The 22,607-nt window shown below is 45.3% G+C and overlaps 2 protein-coding genes across 2 annotated transcripts in view; both read right to left on the reverse strand.

The window, feature by feature from the left end:
* LOC119379211 (eukaryotic translation initiation factor 2-alpha kinase 3) overlaps nucleotides 1-22,607 on the reverse strand; it is a 423,415-nt gene that overhangs the window by 260,908 nt on the left and 139,900 nt on the right. The window lies entirely within an intron of this gene.
* LOC119379208 (ubiquitin thioesterase trabid) overlaps nucleotides 1-22,607 on the reverse strand; it is a 110,786-nt gene that overhangs the window by 37,753 nt on the left and 50,426 nt on the right. Inside the window, exon 7 of the mRNA XM_037648428.2 lies at nucleotides 19,871-19,942. Coding sequence (XP_037504356.1) covers nucleotides 19,871-19,942 — 72 coding nt within the window. The remainder of the gene's footprint in view (nucleotides 1-19,870; nucleotides 19,943-22,607) is intronic.

Raw genomic sequence — 22,607 nt, forward strand, 5'->3', positions numbered from 1 at the left:
CATTTCCGTCGAACTCTCGATTTTATCAACCTTCGCCGGACGTATGGCACACGTATAATCACTGACATTCGCCGTTTCGTTTCCCTGACAAACAGAGTGGCTGCTTTTAAATCTCACCTGGATTTCAACCTCGCTTGCAAGAAACAAGGACTCATTCCTCGTTCACTGTACCTGAACAGGCCTGTACCTTCAAAGTTTGGCTTTAGTGTCGTTGCGAAGGCCGAGAGACTTTTACTTCAAGCAAGGATACATAATTGCCGTGACAACATCCGGAAGCTTGAGAACGAGACGTTTTTTGCTCAGCGTCACCTTGAGTTCCAGTGCCCGGAGGATTTTGCAAGCATCTAGCTTTACGCCAATCACCAAGCCAAAGTACAGTCACTCGAAGCCGAAGATGCACACGAAGTCAAGCTTGCCAGACTTTCAGAGTCAACCAAGCCGCATCGCCCTCAAGGCTCGACAGTGGCGGTACATAATCTTTCTACACACAGGTGTGATCCTGCCGAGGTCTCTGTTCTCGAGCTTGGCTCGAACTTCAATGCTGGACCAGCCTCGGACGTTAGAAAGGTGATCTGTGCTGCTGAACACACTGTGAACCAAGTTCATCAGTCGCAACGGGATGAAGCCCGAACCTGCGTTGTCGGGGTCCTGTCTCCGTTGCGCCACAGAAGGTTTCCTTCTCCGCTTTCTACTGATGAACGCAGTGCTGTGAAATGGCTTCGTGAAAATGCTGCCATTGTCATTCTCCCAGCGGTCAAAGGGAATGCTACGGTAGTTCTGGACACTTCCGTCTACAAAAGAAAAATGCTGGACTTGCTTCAAGACCAGGACACGTGCGGCTCAATCGTGACCCTACATTAAAGGTGCAGAAGGAACTACAGAAGCTCCTTTCGGACGTATCTCACTTTGTTCCGCCTGAGCAAAAAGGCCTGTATTACTCACTTCTCTGCCACAATGGTTCGCCCACTGCGCTTTATGGCCTACCGAAAATTCATAAACCGAATGTCCCTCTTCGGCCCATCGTTGACTTCACTCGTTCCCCCCTGCACAAACTTTCTGGCTACCTTCACAGAATTTTATCACCCCTCCTTGGAAACGGCAACACTCACGTACGCAACTCCACTCATTTTGTTGAAAAAGTGAGATGTATGGTCCTCGAAGAAGACGAGGTGATGGCTTCATGTGACATGGTTTCCCTGTTTACTTCCATTCCCATTGACCTCGCTGTTCAGTTGTGCTGCTGCTCTTGACGCTGATCCACATCTAGCGGAAAGGACGCCTTTTGATGTCCTCGATGTGAGGAAGCTACTCAGTTCTTGCTTTGCCAACACCTACTTCTGTTTCGATAAGGTCATTGCAAGCAAGTTCATGGTGCACCTATGGGTGCTTCTACCTTGGTTACTGCGTCGAACCTCACAATGGAGTGGCTGGAAAATAGGGCTCTCTCTTCTTTCAGCCCTTGTCCTAGCGCTACGTTGATGACTGTTTTTGTGTCATGCGCTGTGTATTGGAAGTATTCACGACACATCTAAACAATCAAACAGACTCCATTCAGTTCACCGTGGAATTGGAAGCTGACCAGAGGCTACCTTTTTTGGATGTCCTCGTTGAAAGGAACAATGAGGTGCTATCTTTCAGAATGTACAGGATCAGGTACCTGAACTTCAGGTCTATCCACCCTCACGCTCACAAAAGGTTGGTGGCTGCCTCATTGTTAAGTCGTGTGAATCGCATTTGCACGAATCCTGAAGACCTGACCGCTGATGTGAAGACAGTTCGGGAGGACCTTTCATTGTGCGGTTACCCGCCAGCGTTCATTAACGTGGTGGGACGTTTGTCTGTTGCCTCCCAGCCTGCCAGTGTCAGTCAGAAGAAACGCGCTCCTGTTCCTTACGTGCCCGGGATAAGCGAGACCTTATCACTTGTATTGCGTAGATACGACGTATAAGTCGCCCACGAGCCTGTACGCAAGTTAAGGCAAGCACTTGTAAGTGGGAAGGACAAGCTACCGAAGAAAGCCTTTCCTGGTGTTGTATAAAAAATCCCTTGTGCGGATTGCGATAGTGTTAATATCGGGGAAACCGGCAACTTCAGACAGCGCATACGCCAGCATAAGAATGATGTCGAAAAGAAGAAAGTGGTGTCTAATGCACTGGCTGAGCATGCAGCTCTGACTGATCACACCATAGACTGGACAAACGCGAGTATCATTGGGAAGGAAAGAAACTGGAAGACTGTATCTCAAATCGCTCGAGATACAATCTACAAGACAGACACTGAATCGCAATGACGGAAACCTTCCCTCGTCCTACACGCGGTGCTTGCATCCATGCTGAAACCTATATAGGAGACATTAATAGTTGTTTGGCCTCATTGTGAACAAGGCTTCCATATGGAAGCCGAAATGTTGTTTTCTTTTAAACTTTTATTTGGTTGGTGTACTTCGTTCCCTTCATCACGTTTCTTCCCGACCAGACTGGTTTCCGTCAAACTCCCGAGTACAAGCAGTTAAACCTGCGCTAACATAGTGGAACCAAACCGCCCTTTGAGGACGTGCACGACGTACTCGCACATGCAAACATGTGCCTAGCAGACGACGCAGGGAGCAATCCACACTAGGCGCATTTCAGCCAGTAGCCGCCAGGCAGCGACTTTCCTCAATCTCACGGCCAATAGCTTTCATGGTCTACGAAAAGGAGCCATATGTAAATACCCACAGCCAACATCTCACTGGCAAAAAATTATCATTATTTACGCGTGGTGGTGGTGGTATGGGGTGAAGGGTCTCTGATGGAGAACGTGGGTGTTGCGCAATGGTCACATTAGCATATCTAAATGAGAGTAAATATGAGTAAATACCATGTCCAGTGAACTACTGAACACAGTAAACCAACATCTGATGATTTTCAGTAATCCAATGTTTGTCAACTTAAATTTTTGCTGTATTTTTACAATAAAATAACTGCCTGGATCCTATTTTCTTGTATTCTGTTAATAAGGGTCATAATTGGAGTGTCCCGAAGTAATAACTCCAGTGGAAACCTTATGAGCTTTCAGCTTGTCACTTTTACAGGCACGGCATTTCCATCATGTCCTGAATCAGTGTTGAGAGCATAGTTGCCAGATGCTACCGAGCTAAAAAGCAAATAATCATCACAAAAGAAGCCCAAAAGAAGCAGAAATTTAATTAATTTTTCCATTCTTGAAGATATTTTTAATTATAATAAAAAAATGTTACTCGAATACGAAGGGGAGTTGAAAAAAAACACTAATTATTTTGTAGAGCGAAAATTACGCAAACATGAACGAAAGCACGTAATTACTTTTTAACACTATTACCAGGGTAGTCTACATTCGATTGAATGCACGTTTGCCAGTCTATGATTAATGCTACTTGTTGATTCCACCAATGACATCAATACTTAACTACTCAATGTCATCGACAAACGCACTATTGGTTAACGTGATGATCACTAAAATAACTACTTTTGCTGGAAAAATGCAAATAAGCCCAAGAAAACGCGACAAGCGACTGGAAAATTATGCAAGCGACACGGCGGAAAAGGAAGCCCAAATCTGCTTATTATAAGTGGAACTGGCAACGTTGAGAGTATCCATATGCACTTTTTAATGCTTAGACACTTGAAATGGCAAGCTTTCTACTATATGACAACAAAGACCACGTCTATGCACAATGCTATGAATATAGCAGGGCAGCTGGACCCTAAGTTCCCACATCAGCTGACTGCAAATGAACACCCCTGCCCCACAGTCATTTCTTATCATAGCTAGACGTTGTGCCTTAGCTGCTTGAAGACCCTCAGTCCTTCACTCTTTTCCCTGCCCGGAAAATTGCCTTCAGTCCACATTTTCAACCATAAAGCAGGTGAAATTAAATCACTTGCCAAAAATACCATGACGTGCATTTGAAGGGTGCAAGCCAATGGGAAGTGCAGTGATGCTACCGAGGGCTTCTGATTTGGAGCAATTTTTGGAGCAGCAAAATTTTAATTTTGGAGCACTTTGGAGCAACAAAAATTTCCATATTGGAGCACTTTGGAGCAGGCAATTTTGCATCTGGGAGCACCCTGGAGCAGCTGATTTCACATCCTAGAGTATACTGAAGAACAAAGTTGCAGTTACATTCAAGCACTTTAATTATTATGGGGCTCTTATGAAGAGCTAGAAATATTTCTATTCACTGCAAATCTCATGGAGAAAATCACCTCAGGAGAACTCATGTTTCACTTGATAATGAAAAAATAAGGACGTCGTGCAGTTCAGTATTCTAGAATAACCTCTTCAGTGATCATTTTCGACACTAGCAAATAAACAGAATACTGTATCAATAAAATTGTACTTTAAGAAATAACACTATAAATACATCTATGTGATTATCAGCAGACGTGGTAGACAAATGCCGTGATGTCCAACAGTGCCTCAATGCTAAAGAGTCACACTGTCCCTAATGCATGGGACTAAGGCTTGTATTCTGAAATGCTCCTTACCTCAGACCATTTCCTTACCTTACGTGAGGAGCCCTTCATGCCTCCTTATCTTAAGGAGCTCCTTGAGGTAGCCAGCGTGTTCTAAAAGCTTTCTTCAACCTTCCTTTGCTAAGGGCCGCCTCAGTAAGGTAAGGCGCGTGTTTCAAAAGTCTGGGACTGAGAGTACATGTGAAATACTGACTAAATGTCCGTTTTCAAGCAAGAATAAGGAATATTTTTTGTGCATAACGATAAATAATAACGTGTACACTGCTTTTTCGTGATATGGATCATAGCCTCCTCTATACTTTCTGTGCCCGTCAAGCCGTCGGCACAACAATAGGAGAGCGCCGTCGGCAGAGTTGCACGGCTCCGCCGCTAAACACACTGGTGGCGCCACTCACGTTGGGTGGGTACGGCAGCTGGAAGTGCGGCGGGTGCGGCCGTGGGAGCATCGCGGTACGCGTATTTTGTGGTTTTTCTGCATTTATCGAGTGTTTCTTACTGCGAACCTAGCCTGAACGATACCTAAAGCTGGTTCGCAACCGCATCTCAAGCTTATTTGAGTATCGGCAAAACCGGCGTACTGTTATGCGATTTTCATTCTGTATTTAAACTGGCAAATGTAGTACACCGTTCATATAAATGACAGCGCACGTGCAAAATAATGATTCAGAGGCTTTTGAAAGTGCGAGCTAATGTGGGGCATGAACTGAATTTATTCCAAGAGAGATTGCGGACACTGCAATTTCACATATTTTCGTGATAGCGGCTTCTGGAAAATTGTTCTATAAACATCGTTCTTATCCGTGGTTGTAGAAGCATAGTTGACAAGGAGTGGCCTGATGAACCTTGTGCAAATGAGCACGGCTAGATCCTTGTGGTGCTGGCTATCAGACGTAGTGCAGTTCAGTAGCGCTGAATTTTACACGGCTGGAACGGATGCTTCAAGTAGTGTTTTGAGGGGCTTTTGAAGCAGTGGCTCCTTTTGAAGTGCCGTTTCTACAAACTGCCGCAAGGTTTCCAGGACGTAGAGCAGCAGGGGCGTAGCCAGAGGGGGGAGGGGGGGGGGCTGGGGGATTGAACCTTCCTTCCCCTAAATTTTTCGATTTTGCATGTGCATATGTACACGCGCACATACAAACGCACGCACGAACATACAAAAAGGATAGTTGAACCCCCCCCCCCCAAAAAAAATGTTTCTGGCTGCGCTTCTGTAGAGCAGCTTGTCCGAAGGATAGAGCAGTCCGCCTCTTTATACCGAACAAACTGCTGGAGTGGCTGATTGGAAAGAGCTTTCGTTGTAACGGCACAGCAATCTTCACAATCCATGTGCTCCATAACAACGCGTGCGATGTAGCCACCAACATAAACAATTGCTGACAGCTGGAACGTTGGAAGACTAGCTGGCACATTTGTCCGCTTCAAGCACTCCAACACGTGAACAGCTTCCTCTGGCAGCTTGGGGAAATCGTTGGCGTCTGCTGCCTTGCAACCACAACCCCGCTGTTTTGCCCAGCTTCTTGACTGCGAAGCACGTTACTGTTTTCTGATGCAGCTGCAATACCCGTTTCTAGGAGCTTTTGCAAGCCACTGACTGCAGATCGGGCATCCAGCTGGTCTTGCAGCCTAGTGATCGCCGGAGTGTTCCAAACAACGACTCAATCCGATCGCTGCTAAATTTCCGTGTAAGAACAAATAGAAAATTCTCTGTTCTTAGCAAATAGCGGATGCAGGCAACTGTCGAATACGTAGTCAGCAGAAGTGCCTCGTAGGTTTTAGTGGTCAAGAAGCCACGAGCGTGCGTTGCTTGCTTCTTGAGATTCTCCATGTACTCAAGAAAAGTTACTTCCAGCCATTCAAGGCGCTGGTCATCAGGGTCATCGTAATAACATTGGGGATGTTCGGCATGGGGCGCAAGGAGGTCGCATAAAACTTTTTGATCGGCTGTCGTACGTCGACGACGCTATCCTTTGCTTCGTGCGATGGCTACAAGCAGTTACAGGTATATCAGCAAGCAATCGCAGCAGCAAGGAAACGTCGCAACACGCGATTGCTTAGGCGCGGCAGCATGCGATACACTGGCAGGCGCTCCACAAGCCACAAAAAATAACCCCTACGTGGGTAGCGCCGCGCCGCGGTGGAATGCAGCGTAAAACCACGGTGGGCGAGAGGGAAAGACGACGGTCGCCGAGGGAGCGTTTGACGGGCACAGAAAGTATAGAGGAGGCTATGTATGGATGCACAGCCCTTTCCGTTTACTAAACTTTCGCCTGTTGCAGCAGACAAAAACAGGATGGTCGAGCAACCTCGGAGCTCAATGTGTTCATTGATGCATTTGAGCGGCCTGTTATGTGGGAGCGAGTAATAAAGATAGTTTAAAGAATTGAAGACGTGGGTGAGATTGATTTTCGTAACCGAGCAGTGCTAAGCTTGTGAAATTTCCTCAATTCGTTGCAAATTTGTCTCGAATGTACTTATGTCCAAGCAAATTATTACGTTTACATTCAAAACAAGGGCCCCTCTATCGGATCGTGCATCGCACCTTCGTGGAAAGACCTGTTTTTTGCAAAACGTGAAAGTCTTACAGCAGCGTTCCCAGGAACGCAAGCCCTGAAAGTGTTCAGATATATGTGGACGATTTCTTACTTAGTAGTCTTACTGTGTGGTGCCTCGGGGTTGCATTCTGAGTTGTCACAAACGGTCGGAATATTTGAAGAATGTATATTGCCCCTTGTCATAATACGTGATATTCCCCACTAGGATTTCGTCGGGTTTCTTGATCTTAAAGGGACACTAAAGGCAAATAACAATTTATGTCAGAGTGAAAGCTCAATGTATGACAACTTCTAAAATGGCAATATTATCAAAAGCAGTGCCCTACTTACCAAGAAATTAAGCGAAATGTATCACACGATGAGCGCCACGAGTGGGACATTTTCGAAGTGATCCCGATGACGTATGAGAGTCTGCCTACAATAAATCACTAGTAATCAAACTAGCAGCAATAAAAGAAGAACCTTCCGTGCATCAAAGGATGTAATAAAATGCTGTTTCTTCATTTCCATTTGATTAATGGAAAAAAGAACCTCTGTGGCGTTGCCATGGGGAACGGCGCGCGTGGTTCAAAGGTTCCATTTTCGCCGAACTGCGCTTCGTCCGGCGCCCTGCTTCGCTCACGCGGTCGCGTCTCAGTGGTAGTTTCGGGATCGCGTGCTGCCGCGTGTGTTTTGCGCGCTCGTGAAAGTCGCTTTGACAGAAAGTTCGACAAAATGCCGCATGCATGTGATATTGCCGGATGCCTGAATGGTGCACAACGCCAGTGCTGCAGCAAGGAAACTGATGTGTCTTTTCACTGGGTGCCGCGGAATGAACCCTTACGCTCGAAGTGGCTTAGTGTCATGCCATTGTCAAGTTCTCAGTCCACATCCATTGCGGCGGTTGCGGCAAGCTTCGATGGCTTCAATGGCCGTTGTTGCTGCTGTGGGTCCCGCTACTTTCGCTCTGCTGCTACTAGTGTCAGCGGCCACGCAGTAAAGGCGGGCAACGTTGAGCACGGCAGCAGTGACGTATGAAAGTCTGATTTCAGGCGGGTGATTTGAAGTGCGCTAACGCGATGCGGACCACTAAAACGTGATTTTATTTCAAAATAAGCACTTCCTTGGCATAAAAGTAGCACGACGAGGTTTCTGGACCGCTATTTCAACAATACACGTCGACTTAATATTTGCCTTTAGTGTACCTTTAAGCTGTATTTCACCTGTGATCATGTTTGCTGGACATACGAACCAGGCTCGTACAAGCAATCCTACTGTTCTCACCTCCGTACAGTAAACTTGTCAAAAGGGTTATTGTTCGGGCTTGCTTCTCCAAAGCATTAAAATAGTCATGCTGCCGCACAGTAGGCGCCAGCTTTCAGGCACAGGTCACTCGCCTGTATCACGACGGATTACTAATCTCAGTGGCTGAGATAATCCACAGAAAAGGAAGGGAGGGTTTCCTGGACATACATTGTAGCGCATGCAGCTGCGCCCCTGTGTTTGCTAAGACCAATGTGATTTTCTCCTACACGGACGACCTGACCGCACCTGCCTCATTGAGGAAGCAGCCCGCATGGCATGCGAAGGATGTCCATGCGTAACAAGCCATTGTTAGCCTAATCCAAACAAGAACTGTCATTACTGGAAGACGCCAGCACGAACAGTGGGCGATGAGGGGGCCTACTGTGTCGCATTCCTTGAGTCTTTTTTTTTTCTCTATTCCTGTAAAATGCCTTGTCCTCTTCACGCTGCGCAATCTTAATGAAACATATTGACAGCCGTTCAGCCGCACGTTCGAAAACACGCTTGGCAAGCAATTTTCCAACAACGACGAGGATACAATTATAGCCAGCTTGTGCAGAAGTACAAGGCACCAATCGAAAATAGAAATCGGACACACTGTCGCTGACAAAGCACTGCAGAGAAGCACCCTTTCAGTGCAACTAGGTAGGTAAGGAGGCCTGAAGGCACAAAGCAAGAATTCTTGAGGCGAAACTGCGCTCACTCGAGCGTCCTAATAAAGTCACGGAATCGGGCACAGCACTGACGGAGAGAGAGTCCGCTAGCGGATTCTCTCTGTCGTGAGAGTCCGCTGGCGGAGAAGAAAAAACGCGCTCGTCGCGGTCTCCGACAAAGCTCGCCGGTTGAAGGCCATTCAGCGCCGATTCGCGTTCACGCTTTACGTCCAAGTGGATGCGTTTCTAGTGCGTTCTCGCTGGTGGCATATTTTTCGGTAAATTAATTTAAAAAGTGGCACTACATACAGGAAAATTACCTGAGCGAGATATCTTGCAGAACGCGAAATCTGTAATTTTCGGTAACATGAACTCAATAGGTTAGGTACAATTTCTAATGCGAAAGGCTGAGATGCCTCATTAAGTGCAAAAATTTACCATCGGCGTCCCGCGTTGGCTGCGTCAACATGAGTGATGCAAAAAATATACCGTGATGAGTCCCCACGTGATGTTATCATGATGTCACAGATCGCCAAAATTTGTGAGGTCATTGTGACATCACAGGACATCGTCACTTTGCATTGCCTCTGTGATCGGTCGGCATCCGATCACAGAGGCAATGCAAAGAGGCCCCCGAGCAGACGGCGTCTGCCGTCTGCTCGGGGGCCACAACTAGCAGCCTGTTTCAAGCACTGTACGGCCTATAATTCGGGCAGTATCTATTATTAACTGCAGCTAAAATATCTGTCACATCTATCAATTGATGTCACAGACAGAAATCGGAGAAATTTTACCACGTACGAGGCGGTATCACAATTTTTGTATGTCAGCATGTAAACGATGGCAACCCGCCGGTCATCTGTTGTGCTGCGGTGAAAGCCGCATTTCCTGTGCGACGCTGTTGCGCGCTGCGGCAGCCAAGCAGTTTCTCCTCCTCAAATACTTCTTTCTCCGTGCCTGAAGGTAGCCCTAGCGCTACCTTAACTTAAGGGAGCACCAAGGAGGGCCTCAGTGAGGGAACCTTAGTAAGGAGCATTCCAGAATACGTGATAAGGCATCCTCAAGCAGTTAAGGGCCCCTCACTGAGGTAAGGAGCATTTCAGAATACCGGCCTAAGACAACTCCAAGGCAAAAGCCAGGTTATTTTTCTTCTCAATCAAATGTATTGCTGGGCGCAACATGAAGTCGCTTAGCTAGTCTCAGAAAGCCAACCTCCTCCGACACACCCTTCCCTCTCTCTGAGGCGCCTCTGTGCTGTAGCAAGAGCATCCTCGCAGTGCTTTTTTTGCACATGTGCCGGCACGCCTGAAAGATGCACATTCACTTCAAGTCAAGCTTCCGCGGAAATGTCCGTAAGTGCGTTCTAAGGTGGACTACATGATATAACAAACATCATTTTCCTTTTACAGCGAAGCTGTAATTGGCTAGGACATTCCGTTTGAATGCCAAAAACGCCCTAGTGCCTTCTAGGGAGCTGTGCAAAAAAAGAAAAAAGAAAAAACTCACAGGGTCCCTTACACATTCGCCTAAGACAATTGGAAGGCGAAAGGCGTCTTCTTTTTCTTCTCACTTGATGTACTGATCCTCCTCCTCTCCTCTCTGAAAGCTTTCTGCACCCAATGTGGTTTAGCACCGCCTCCAGAATCAGAGGTATTGCAAGCTTTCTGCACCTCGATTGGTTTCGCACTGCCTCCTCCATGGAAGCAGTACAAAAAGATGATGTCATGCGATGACGTCACATCGCATTTGGTCTCTGCTGGCGGCAAGTTATCTTTTCGTCCACTTTACTTTCTTCTCATTTACAGTGAAACTTCGATGATACGAATCTCACGGGACCACCAAAAATATTCGTATCATCCAAAATTCGTATCACCAGAAAGCATGGAAAATTAGCATGTGACAAAAGAAAGATGGCGTACATTTTCATTTATTGTTTTTCAGGGCCGCAGCAACGTCCGCAAGAACCCTGAATGATTGTCCGTTAAGGTTTTAGATGTCGGCAATCATACCAGCACTCGTAAATATACGGCCCGTACGCGCGCATTCAGGGTGTCTACCAATTAAATTTTTTCAAATTCCCTGACTTTTCCAGGTTTTCCATGACCATTTCAAGCAAATTCCATGACCGGTACGTCTGCTTGGAAGAAACTGCGCATTGGAAACAAACTCTTGAGTGGTAAAAACAAATTATGAGGTGCTATTATAAAATGAAAACCATGCTGCTTTATTGCATTCCCTTGGTTGAAAGCATCTTTTACAATGAATAAAATATTAAGACACAATAATTGTCCCTTGACAAACAGAAAAGCTTGTTTATTTGCATCGGCAATGCCGTCACTGTTTCAAAGATTCAATCTCTTGCTGCAGCATGGAGACCTGAAGCGGTGCGCCTTCCATCAGTTTTTGCTTCTTTGATTCAAGCTCTTTCACAAGAGCCGCAGTCCTCTTCTTTCTTTCAGCATCCAATACGTCCAACCGTTCTTTCTTTTTCCTCTCCAAGTCTTCTTTCCATTTGATGTTGGCACTACGAACCACGTCTATCATCTTGTCTGTTACGTCAACTTCTGCAACACCACCTGCTGCAGACACCTCATCGTACACTAACCTTTGTGCTACAAGTGACTCCTCCTTCATATTCTCCACAAGACATTCCTTGTTCACCGAAAATCCCCGCTCCACGGAAGAATTTCCATGTGAAAGGCACAGCACAATCTTCACGCACAGCAGTAGCTCTTCATGAGAACTTGCACAGAGTTCCACCCACAGCTTCTCCAAGCGCTCTCTTGCGCAATCAAATTTTTGCAAACGCACTTGTGCAGTGCTGTTCGAGCACACTTGTACATATGATCTACTTGCTCTCTCTCCTTGTAGGCCTGTAAGGCGCCCGTGTTCTATAAGTACTCCAAGTGCAACGTTCAGCTGCTTCTGGCCAGCTTCCACAGAAGCGGCACAAACTGCTGGGTTTAAGCAACAAGCCCCCCTTGTCAGCTTGTATTTCAGAGGTGATCTTTCGATTATCTTTGCTGAACAGGCTTTAATAAATAAGATGCATTCTTTTTTGACACTTACCACCGCAGTGTGAGATGGTTTAGTGATCTTTCGCAACTCACTTTTGGCGGCAAGGCCTATGTCAAAGGCAGCTATACCAATGATGTTGCTTGGGTTCTCCAGATAGATTTTCATCAGTTTTGAAAATGTGCCTGCAGCATCCAGCTTTTCCTTTAACACGATTCGTCCCAGCAGTGATCGCAACAGGCCGTCCAGTGCTGTTGCAAGAAAAGGCAGCATCGGCTTCTCTGTCTGAAACTCAGCCAAAAATGGCTCCAATTCTTCTGACACTGAAAGCATAAAAGCCAGCTTTACTGGCAGCATATCGTCTTTCACAGCCATCTCGACATGAGCATAGCTGCCACACGTTGGAGGTTTCTTTTCTTTCTTCACGTGCTCAACATATTTGACCACATTTGGGAGGACTTGCAGTGTCCTAGCAAGAGCCTTGCCATTTTCCAGCCAGTGCACTGAGCAAAACTTTAGCGGAAACAGTGTGCTCCCTGTGAAATTGACATAGTCGGCTCGGCGTGCAGGGACGTCCTTGAATAAATTGTATATGCTTCTAAGAAACACTACTGTGTTCCACTTTGTGACATTGTGGCCTGTTTTAAATGCACCACTCACAACGTGCAGTCCGCAGCTTCCAATGTCCACAATATTGTGATGTCCATCAGACGCAGAAAACTCTTCCTTCAATGACTTCAACAACTTCAAATTGACGTTTGGACCATCCATTGAAAGTTGAAGTATTTTTGCCGGCTCAATGTTCTCGGTGGCCTTTATGAAAGCGGCAGCTAAATCCTCTGCGCGAGTGTGTCGTAAAAAACAGGACGTCAGGTAGCGGGTTTTGACAACATCGTCAGCTGGGTCCCACTGATCAAAACGTCCATTTGCTCTTTCTGAGCAATTCTGTTCAGGGACTCGTCAAAAGCCACGACCACGTGTGGGACGCCATCCAGCTTTGATAGCAGCCTGTTTTGGAAGTACGGGGCTATACCTTAACAAATTGTATAGCCAACTTTGTCCTTACCAAGTTGCATCTTCTTCGCGACGTCGCACGTGGGGAACATGATGGGAAAAAGCGCCGCCGACGCTGCTGCTGAACGAAACGATCCATGGGTTGCTATAGTGTTCAGACATCAAAACTTCTGCTTTCGTGACACATTTCTTGACTAGAAACCCATTTAAGGATGGATGCCTTCCCTTCAGGCGCGACGGCCACTGGTTTAGCAGGCACACTTTGAGCACTCATGCCTGGCACAGCCGATACACATTCACTCGTAGCAGTCACGGAACACGGCAAGTTGGGTCCAGCACCGAAAAACGCGCGGATGTTTGTCTGGGAAGCACTTTGCACCACGCTCACAGCAGCTAGGTGTTTCTTGCTCACAGCGTGACTGGAGACGGCAGCGATGCCCATATTGCTAAGTGTGAAAGTCTTCTGGCATGCTGCATACTGAGCCTTACTTGTATCGTTCGGCACTGCTCTAATCTATGAGGCGTGCTCGGATATTTCCGCGTTCACCCAATCAGGGTTAAATGAACACTTCTTTGCAAGAGGCATAGCAACTCACTGCATGTTCACTGCATCGCAAGAAGAATGGCAATATGGCTGCAGCCCAGGCAGCTTGAGATGTGGATTGGATTGGATCCAATCCGATCTGGATTACCATATTTACTCTACTACTCTTTTTGTATCCCAGTCCAATTTACGCAGCTGTAAACTACACTTTTCAGTAAAAAATAATAACTACAAGTCACATATTCTGTGCACCTTGCCCTCTGCTGATGGCACTTCTAGCCTAACCAGAAGGCCGTCAAGCCGAGCCGAGATCGCGGCCAAGACAAACATGCACAATTTTATGCGCGTGAGTAACGTTGTACTCGGAAAGTAGAAGCACCAGCTATGCACTTTTTTTTTGTACTACGCTCTTGCTTAGCTGTTCTGTGTGGTTTAAGGAGCGATTTTTTAAGCTTTGATCAATGATAATGAATATTTTCGTGACGATCTGAAAGACTACAGTCAGTTTCCATGACCTGGCCAGATTTTTCAGAAATTCCCTGACTTTTCCCTGACTTTTCCAGACGTGTTCAAATTCCCTGACTTTTCAAGGTTTTCCGGGTTGGTAGACACCCTGGCATTTAATGAACCAGGTGCGTTGTGACACGCGACACTCGGAGGCCGTGACGAGTCTCTGAAGGTTTATTCTGACCGCAAGAAAAGTGTTTTTTTTACACCGTGATTCTGATGATTTGGCGGTGTGGCGCGCATGCCCACGCTTGCGTTCCCGTGCTCGCACGTGCTTGGCGCGTCTTCCGTGACACCACCTCTTCGAAATTGGGTGGTAGCGAACGTTCGTATCAAACGTCGCTGGGTGAAAATCGGTTCGCAACAACCGTACTCCATTACATTGAGGCCAATGGGCCTATGCCGGGACCAACTAAAAATTCGTATCACCCCGAAACTCGTATGAGCTGTGATCGTATCACCGAGGTTTCACTGTATATCCCAATTACTAAAAATAACACCCCCTATACTCTCCTTGGTATTATTGTCTGTTTGTTCCCATTAATATTGTGTCTAACAAAGAAAAACGAGCCCTTAAAAGTCACCTTCTTTCCTTCATGCTCACATGATGCCACGTGAAGCATCGCACGATGATTATTTTTTGCATCCATCGTGTTGACGCCGCCGACAGTCAATTTTTGTGTTTGATTAGGCATCTAAGGCATTTGTACTAATATTGCGTATTGAACGTTAACAGCCTGGGCATTAACAACCTGGCCTTATATGTTAAACTGGCTCACCTCTATGCCGTGCACGAAACAGCTTCGCTGATCATCCACCTCACAGAGTGGAACGGCTCCTCAATTTTTTTTTTATTGCGATCGCAATTATATGGACATTCTCAACAGGTTTTTGCTGTCAGCGATGCCGTCATTTTCTGTATAAAGTCCAAATTGAGAACATCACCCAGCGCATTCTACCCGCGGGTAAAAGCTCGCGAGCGCTGGCGACGAACGTGGCTGAAGCGGAGATGAAACAAGCTGGCTGTCTCCGTCGCACGAAGGGCGCACACGATAACATCACCCCACGTGCGAGGCCTGCCATCGACTGCCGATCAAAGAGAGGAAACGCCCCGCCAGTCTTTCGTAAGGAGCATGAAGGGATGCCAGATGAGGGGAGGGGGCTGCATCACTCGAAGGGCACAGTCGCTGGCATGCGCTGTCTCGAGGCATCAGGAGACAGTTCGTAAACTTGCTGTGCTCTCAACAATTTCTTCGCGTTTAGAGAACTGACAGCACGAAAAATGCTTCGGGTCCTGGAGCGGCCATCTTCCCTTAAAGAGACATTAAAGAGAAACAATGAATCGGTTTAGATTGATAAAGTGTACTTTGAGAACTATAATGTCGTTACTTTCACCATCATAGGTATATTAATAAAGGAGAAAATGAAGTTCAAAGTTTCATTTTTAAATTTTGCGCCAAAATCTCCACGCGTGACATCACCGATTTTAAAGTGTATTTATTGTATTTTGGCGCCATTGGCTCAACGAAATCTCCTCAAACTTGGTATGTTAACTCTATGGCCCACTCAGAGGACAGTGTACTTCATTTTTACCGTTAAGGAACTACATAGGCCCTAGTAGGCGCTGTCAAAATATGTGAAGTTGCGACGAATGGTGTGGAAACTTCAAGGTGGCGTCGTTACCCACATTTACTTTTTGCGCAATTTCTCGCTTACTAAACGTCTCCTCACCGCAAGCGTGATGTTTTTGGTATCGTGAAAGAGTAGTTTACTAATACGAGAAAAATCGTTTTGCTCTTTAGTGTCCCTTTAAAGGGACACTAAAGAGAAAAAATGAATTGGTTTAGATCGATAAATTGTGCTCTGAGAACCCTAATGCTAATAATTTCGCCATCATAGGTTCGAACTGAGACCGTAGCACTCGCACGAGGGGCGTAGCCAGAATGTTTTTTCGAAGGGGGGGGGGGTGTTTAACCATGCTTTATGTATGTTCGTGCATCCGTTTGTATGCGCGCATATGTATATATACTCAGGCAAAATTGAAAATTTTATGGGGGGAGTTTGAACCCCCCCCCCCCCCTCGCTCACATGAGTTAGAAAGGGCAGGGCCTTTTAAGGGGTATTTACCGCAAGAGCGATTACAAACCCGGATGTGCTGGTGGAAGGAATTACGAAAAAGCACTTCTGAACGATGATCCAAGGCTAAAGTATTTGAGGAAAAGTGTCAATGCGTTCCCATCGTTCACGTGCTCTTCCATGGACGCAAAGCACGGACGATTCAATATTTTTCCATATATCTACTGCTAGCCTTTCCAGATTTCATTCCACGATGCCCAGAAACAGAAGTGACAGCCATTTTAGCGGTAGGGGTGTAGTTATTAATGAATGTTGCTTTAATTACGTGCCGTGCGAAGCTTGAAACGAGTTATCAGCAGCGTTTCTGGAACAGACTACGTCCGCTGATGAATCGCCGCCACACTTTCTTGCTACCGAATGGCCATGACGTCACGAGCCTCTAAGGAGAGCGCGTTTTGCCGTCGAGCCGACTTGTACAACAGAAGCTGCGTCGGCACCGTACGTGACATCGTGGCTTGCTCGCCATGTACACGCGAGCGATGTTTATTCAGCTGAATAATTCTTGGTCCGTGGTTGTGACTTTGGCGGCTCAAAGATCAAGCTGCACAACTTTTGAGGTGCCGGCGGTGCAACTGCCTGTGATAGACGCACCCAAACCCGAGACTCTGGTGCAGTTTGGTGCAATATCCGTCAATATTATCAGGATGGCGAAGTAAATCCAATGTGGCGCACTTTGGCGTAGTTGGAGCAGGAATGGAATCACTGGTGATAATAATGAATTTTATATCGCAGGCTAATTTCGCAGTGCCAAAATACAATTATTCCAAAAGCACGTTTTGCAAAATAAATTGGAGTACGAAACCGAATTCACATTCGCAGCATTAGCAACAGCCGACCGCCAGTGGCAGCTACACCGACATTGTCATCACAAAATGGCGACGGGAACGCATTCTAAAGACAGTCCGCACAGGCTCACTTCGTGCTCAACTACGGTCTGTCTGCGTCAAATTTGTTCCCAGCAAAGTGGAAACGGCAATGCGTCCCTTTCATTATGAAATCTCATATAAAAGGAAATTTATTTCGCATGCTGAGGACAGCTACATCGCATCCATTCTGCATGCCCGAAACCTGTGTCCGTGAGTGATGCAGAGGAAGGAAATCTTCAGCTGCATGTCGACCAGGAAGTTTCTATCCAGATCTCGATTACAAGCGTGCAGGCGTTCTCAAGCAGCTCCGTGTAGACAGAGCTTGTCAAGGTAACGGCCCTTGAAACGGCATGCGATCGAGGTGTATCCAGAAGTGAGCTTAAAGCCAGCAAAACTGCATCACTGAAGGAAAGGAACAGCCAGCGGAATGAATTCCACTTTCTATGAGAGTGCATTGCGCTTGCCTTTTTTATTGTCTAATCATCAACAAAGCAGTATGCCATAGTTTTAAAAGATCTTGAAATATTATGCGTACACGCAATTGGGTTTACGCACATCGTTTAGAAGCGCTGTGATTTGACTGTCAAGCAAACGAAACCGTTTTATTTATGTTTCGGAAGTTCAATTACTTTGAATAGTAAAATTCCGGTGCGAATCGAATTGAATAGCAAACACTATTTGAAAAATATTCGAAAGTTTGAATATTCATACACCCCTAGTTAAAATCGCACTTAAAGAGCACAAGGTGATTTTTTAAAAGCTAGAAAGAGTGCACGTTCTAGAGTAACCTGGCTAACATCACATGGCTGCTTGTCAAGCGGTTCACATGAGACGTTCACCAAAGCCACATGCTCAAAATAACCATGATTCATAAGCTCCCACGAAGCAAGGAATGATTTTAAAAACCATATCTTTACCACAAACACAACCTTTCAACTTCAACTTTAAAATGTGCTTTCCTCAAGATGCAATTTTCGGCAACTTCTAGAGTTTGGACATCGTACTTTCGGTACTTATGATCGGACCTGGCCGAAATTTCCCCACATATTCCTCATAATGTGTAATGTTACCTCCTTTAAAATTTGACAACGCTTATACAATTATTACAAATTTCAAATAAGCAATTACTAGGATCTAAGCATTTTACGACTTCTCAGATTTTTATTTTTCACATTCATTAAAATATTTTACACACACTTTCTAGCAAGTTTTCAGCTTTCTACAGTTGATGCGGAGGAATATGAGCCACTAATGGCTCATAAATATGGAAGTTTAGGGGCAGAAAAAGTGGGTGCAAAGAGAGCTACATTTTACACAGTCACGATACAGAACGAAAACTATGCCACTTACTATAAAACTGATTACCTAGATATTTGACATCAGCATAAAAAGCTATGTAAACCGCAAACATTTCATTGCCCTAGGCCATGGATTCTCAAACTGGGTTCCGTGAAGGGTCAGAACGAACGCGACCCGCTCCTCTTTTATGCTGGCACCCAATTTATTAACTGAGACAAGAAAGTTTGCATTGCATATCGTATTTAATGAAGCTATCACAGGCTGTAATTACACATCAAGAGTCTGCGGATAGCGAGAAATACACGCAGTAGCGGCACTATAAATTCGTCTAGTGTGTGCCATGAAATCTGTGCCATTTGTGGACTCACAGTGACAGGGTGCGCAGAGCACTGGTAATTCATGCTTGTGAGCACAGTTTGTAATTCGTGCATGGGAATCATTTCGTTAATTCTGCAAGCCGTCGCATAGATGATATTGGCCGTTAAATGACATTAACGGGGAGCCCCCTGCATCCCTGTTAATGTCATTTTAACAGCCGATATCATCTTCGACGTGACGCAGGGCGCTTTATTCATGGCTCATGGTGCACCTGTGTTCACATGGCACAGTTTTTATACACACTTGTTCGACACGGCACTAAGTCAGTTTTGTCATCAAAACATGCACTGAGCGCTTTGATACATGCAAGAGCCATCATTTCGTGGCGGCTGTGGGCAACACGAGGAAGAATTAGCCTTACTACCAGTGTATTAGTGGCTATTTCGCAGAAAGACTGGCATGCTTTCTTTTTTTGTTATGCAAAAAAAAAAAAAGGCTTTTGTACGTCCAATGCTTCATTTGTATGAACACATTGCTTATGGCACACAGTGCCTGGAACATGTATGTTCAGCGGGCACGGGTGGGGGTGGAAGGAGCTGCAAAGGAATCGTTAGGCTTTCTATGTATTATCGAGAGTTCCACACCTTTGAGATAACGATAACAGGCCATTGCAGTAGCATTAATACAGTGGCTGCATGCCTCAAGAAGCATCATCACCTATCTATGCCCCCCCCCCCCCCCACCCCACCCCCGCTTTCATCTCTGGATTTTTTTCATACTAAATGTACACGAAAAAGTTGGGGGTTCTGCGGTACTATGGAAACGCCAATGGGCTTCCCAAGGCCAAGAACCCGTGCCCAAGGCTATGTATGAAACAATTTATTTTTCTTTGAGTAGCACCTACCCTTGACAAGAATGTGCCAAAATACTGAAAGTAGTTCAGCTCCTTTTCACTTCTTCCCTTAATATATCCCATTTAAAGCTGTGGCTACAAGAAATAGTGAGCCGTCAATGCTGTCTACAAAACTGAAGAAAATAAAGCAGAGCATTTAGCCACCAATTTCGAATAGAGATGCTTACATTCACATGCGCACCTCTGACTGCCTCGCTTGGAAAGGGAGAATGTGGTTGGAGTTCGATGCACAAATGATGTCCAGCAACATCAGAAAAATCGGGCATCATAGCTCACCTTTTTGAACATCCTGATCCAGTAGTTCATCAAACAGAACCTTCTGCACAGATGGATGAAACTCTCTGATTTCTAAGTGAAAAACAATAGCCATGAGAAAATAACACTGAGTAAGTAATGTTCTACATATCAGCGTAACACTTGAACTTAAATATCAAAGTAGAAATAAACTTTCATTTTTCACTACTTCAAGCTTTTCACATTCTGAAAGTCCATTTTCATTCTTCAGACCTTCTTCCAGTGAAGACGTTTTTTTTTTTTCTTTTTAAATAAAATAAAGCTTGTTGAAAGAGAAATCAAATTCTGAATTAATTCTGCTAGTCTGCATAGAAAATTTCAATTTACTAAAACAATGATGGAAGCGACATTTTGCTTTTTGGAGCAGATTTTGCAGCAGGAAAAATGCTGCTTTGGAGCAGCAATCGGTGTTTTTGGAGCTGATGGCAAAATATTCTGTGCAACTCCTGCAGTTTAAAGCATCATTGAAGCATTTCATAAACATAATATTTATTATTAAACATACTGCATATACTAATTGCGAGAAACATAATTAAGCAGATGGATGATCACTGAACACTAAGGAAGATGAGCTATATATTTAAAATGCGAGTACTCGTGGCAAAAATTATATAAAAGCGATAAAGCTGAACACCAAATGATAAAAATAACCACAATCACATATGACCATCACCAAAGAAGCAGTTTATAAATGGTAAGAGATCAAAGCAATCTGTTATTTTCATACTTCACCAAAATAACCTGCACTCAAAATTAAAAAAAAAAAAAGCAACTAAATGAGCTAGCTATGCACTTAAAATGCCTGTTCTTGTGGCATAAATGAGGTCAAAGCTGATAAAGTGATAAATGTAAGTCGTACACCACATTTGTAACAGCGGCAGTTATTAATCAGTATGATATTGAACTAATCTCGCACACATTTCACCAAAATAGTCTGCTTTTCAGGTACAAATATATTGCTAAATCAGATATATATTGACAATGCTAGCATGACAGATATATATTGACAATGCTAGTATACATGCGGCATACTAAGATGATAGCATGCCGCATGATAGTAGCTTGTTTTTGGTTTTGTTTAGGCTCGCTGGATGACCACACGGTTAAAGTTCATTGTTTTCAGCTTCCCAGTGCCATTTCGGAGCAGGTTCGGAGCAGTCACTAACAAAAATTACAGTTTGGAGCAGCATGGAGCAGCATTTCTCTTTTGGAGCAGTTTGGAGCAATTGGGGCAGCACTTCCATCACTGCTAAAACGTACAGCTGGGACAACATTATGTTTGTCTTATTCGGAAAAAAAAAAAATCAAACTTCCTTTCAAACAGGCATTAAAGCCATCATCCACACATTTTGCTTGTATATTCACCTACTACAACTCAGTAGGTTAAAGGACTAGTAAACAACCCCGTGGTCCAAAATTTGTGACGAAGAGATAACTGCGTGCTTGTACGATGGGAACATGCTGCTGCAAGAATTTTGCAAGTAATTACCGTAATAAGGAAGTTACAGGGTACAGATCAATCCACTTCGGCTGGTTTTGGCTTCTTGCTCGGCCTTCCCACCCTTCTCTGTTGCGAAAAGGGGTAGGCATAGCCCGTTGCAACTACAACCACTTCGGCAATGTAACACGACGTGGGCGATTACTTTGCCGGCACGCAGCCAATGACCAAGCAAGGCTTCCTCCATGTGCTGCTTGTGTCACAATGGCGCAGTGAGGAAGTGCGGTGTGAGGGGTGCAAGACACCGGCGAGGCACTGGCAAGGTAAACAAATACGCGAAGCGTGACAATTGTGCGGCCAAAACTGCATCACCGCAGGGTCGGGCCACTGTTTCGTAGTGCAGAGGATCAATTGACGAAATCAGTGCGACGTAAAGTTGCACATGGGCAACATTACGTCACCTCACGGGCGAAGAGTTCTCACAAAATGTTCTCACTGCAGCCTTCTGCACGAATTTGTGAGCTTGTTTGGGAGGCGTAATAAAAAACCCTCAGCCTGTTTACTGGCCCCATATAACAGAATTACATTACCCTAGCTCTTTCATAACCATGCCGTACCTATATATTACTGTAATGATATGAAAAAACATAGGCATCACCTGAAAATGTCATAATCTTAATGTAATAGGCATCACCCTAAGATGCTAATACAGTCAAACCCCACCACAACGAAACTGACGGTGCTCGGAAAAAATTTCGTTGAAGCAAACATTTCGTTGTAGTGAAATCGAAAAAATATAGCTGACCTGAGCTAGTAAAACAGAGAAAGCTTTATTTCCAAAATTCAAAAAGTGTCGGCTGCTTACCCAGCAGCGTCATGACGAGATTCTCATATATGCATAGCAATGCCAGGTTGAAAAGCATGCTGAAACAACGGCTTCCACGAACGAACCATACAGAAGCACGGGTGCACAACACGAACTGCACAGTTGCACTAATACGCTAACACTAGCTATTCACCGACAACAAGGTATCCGACAACGGCGAGATGCAGGCCTATCGCGGAGTGATGCCACGCCTTATTCTATGCCATTGTTATCATTCACCACTCGTGCCTGGCTGATCCCATTGATAACGCGGACGAATTGCTGCTCCGACCACCGGTCGCACTGGCCAAGCGCGAAAAGCACGAAAAGCATTGGCATTGGAAAAGTCATCGTTCCGCAATTGCACCCGAGGGCTGCTCGCGTTGATAACGCGGATGTACCGTCGCACTGACCAC

The sequence above is a fragment of the Rhipicephalus sanguineus genome, chromosome 1 (assembly GCF_013339695.2).
Source record: "Rhipicephalus sanguineus isolate Rsan-2018 chromosome 1, BIME_Rsan_1.4, whole genome shotgun sequence".
Lineage (NCBI taxonomy): Eukaryota > Metazoa > Arthropoda > Arachnida > Ixodida > Ixodidae > Rhipicephalus > Rhipicephalus sanguineus.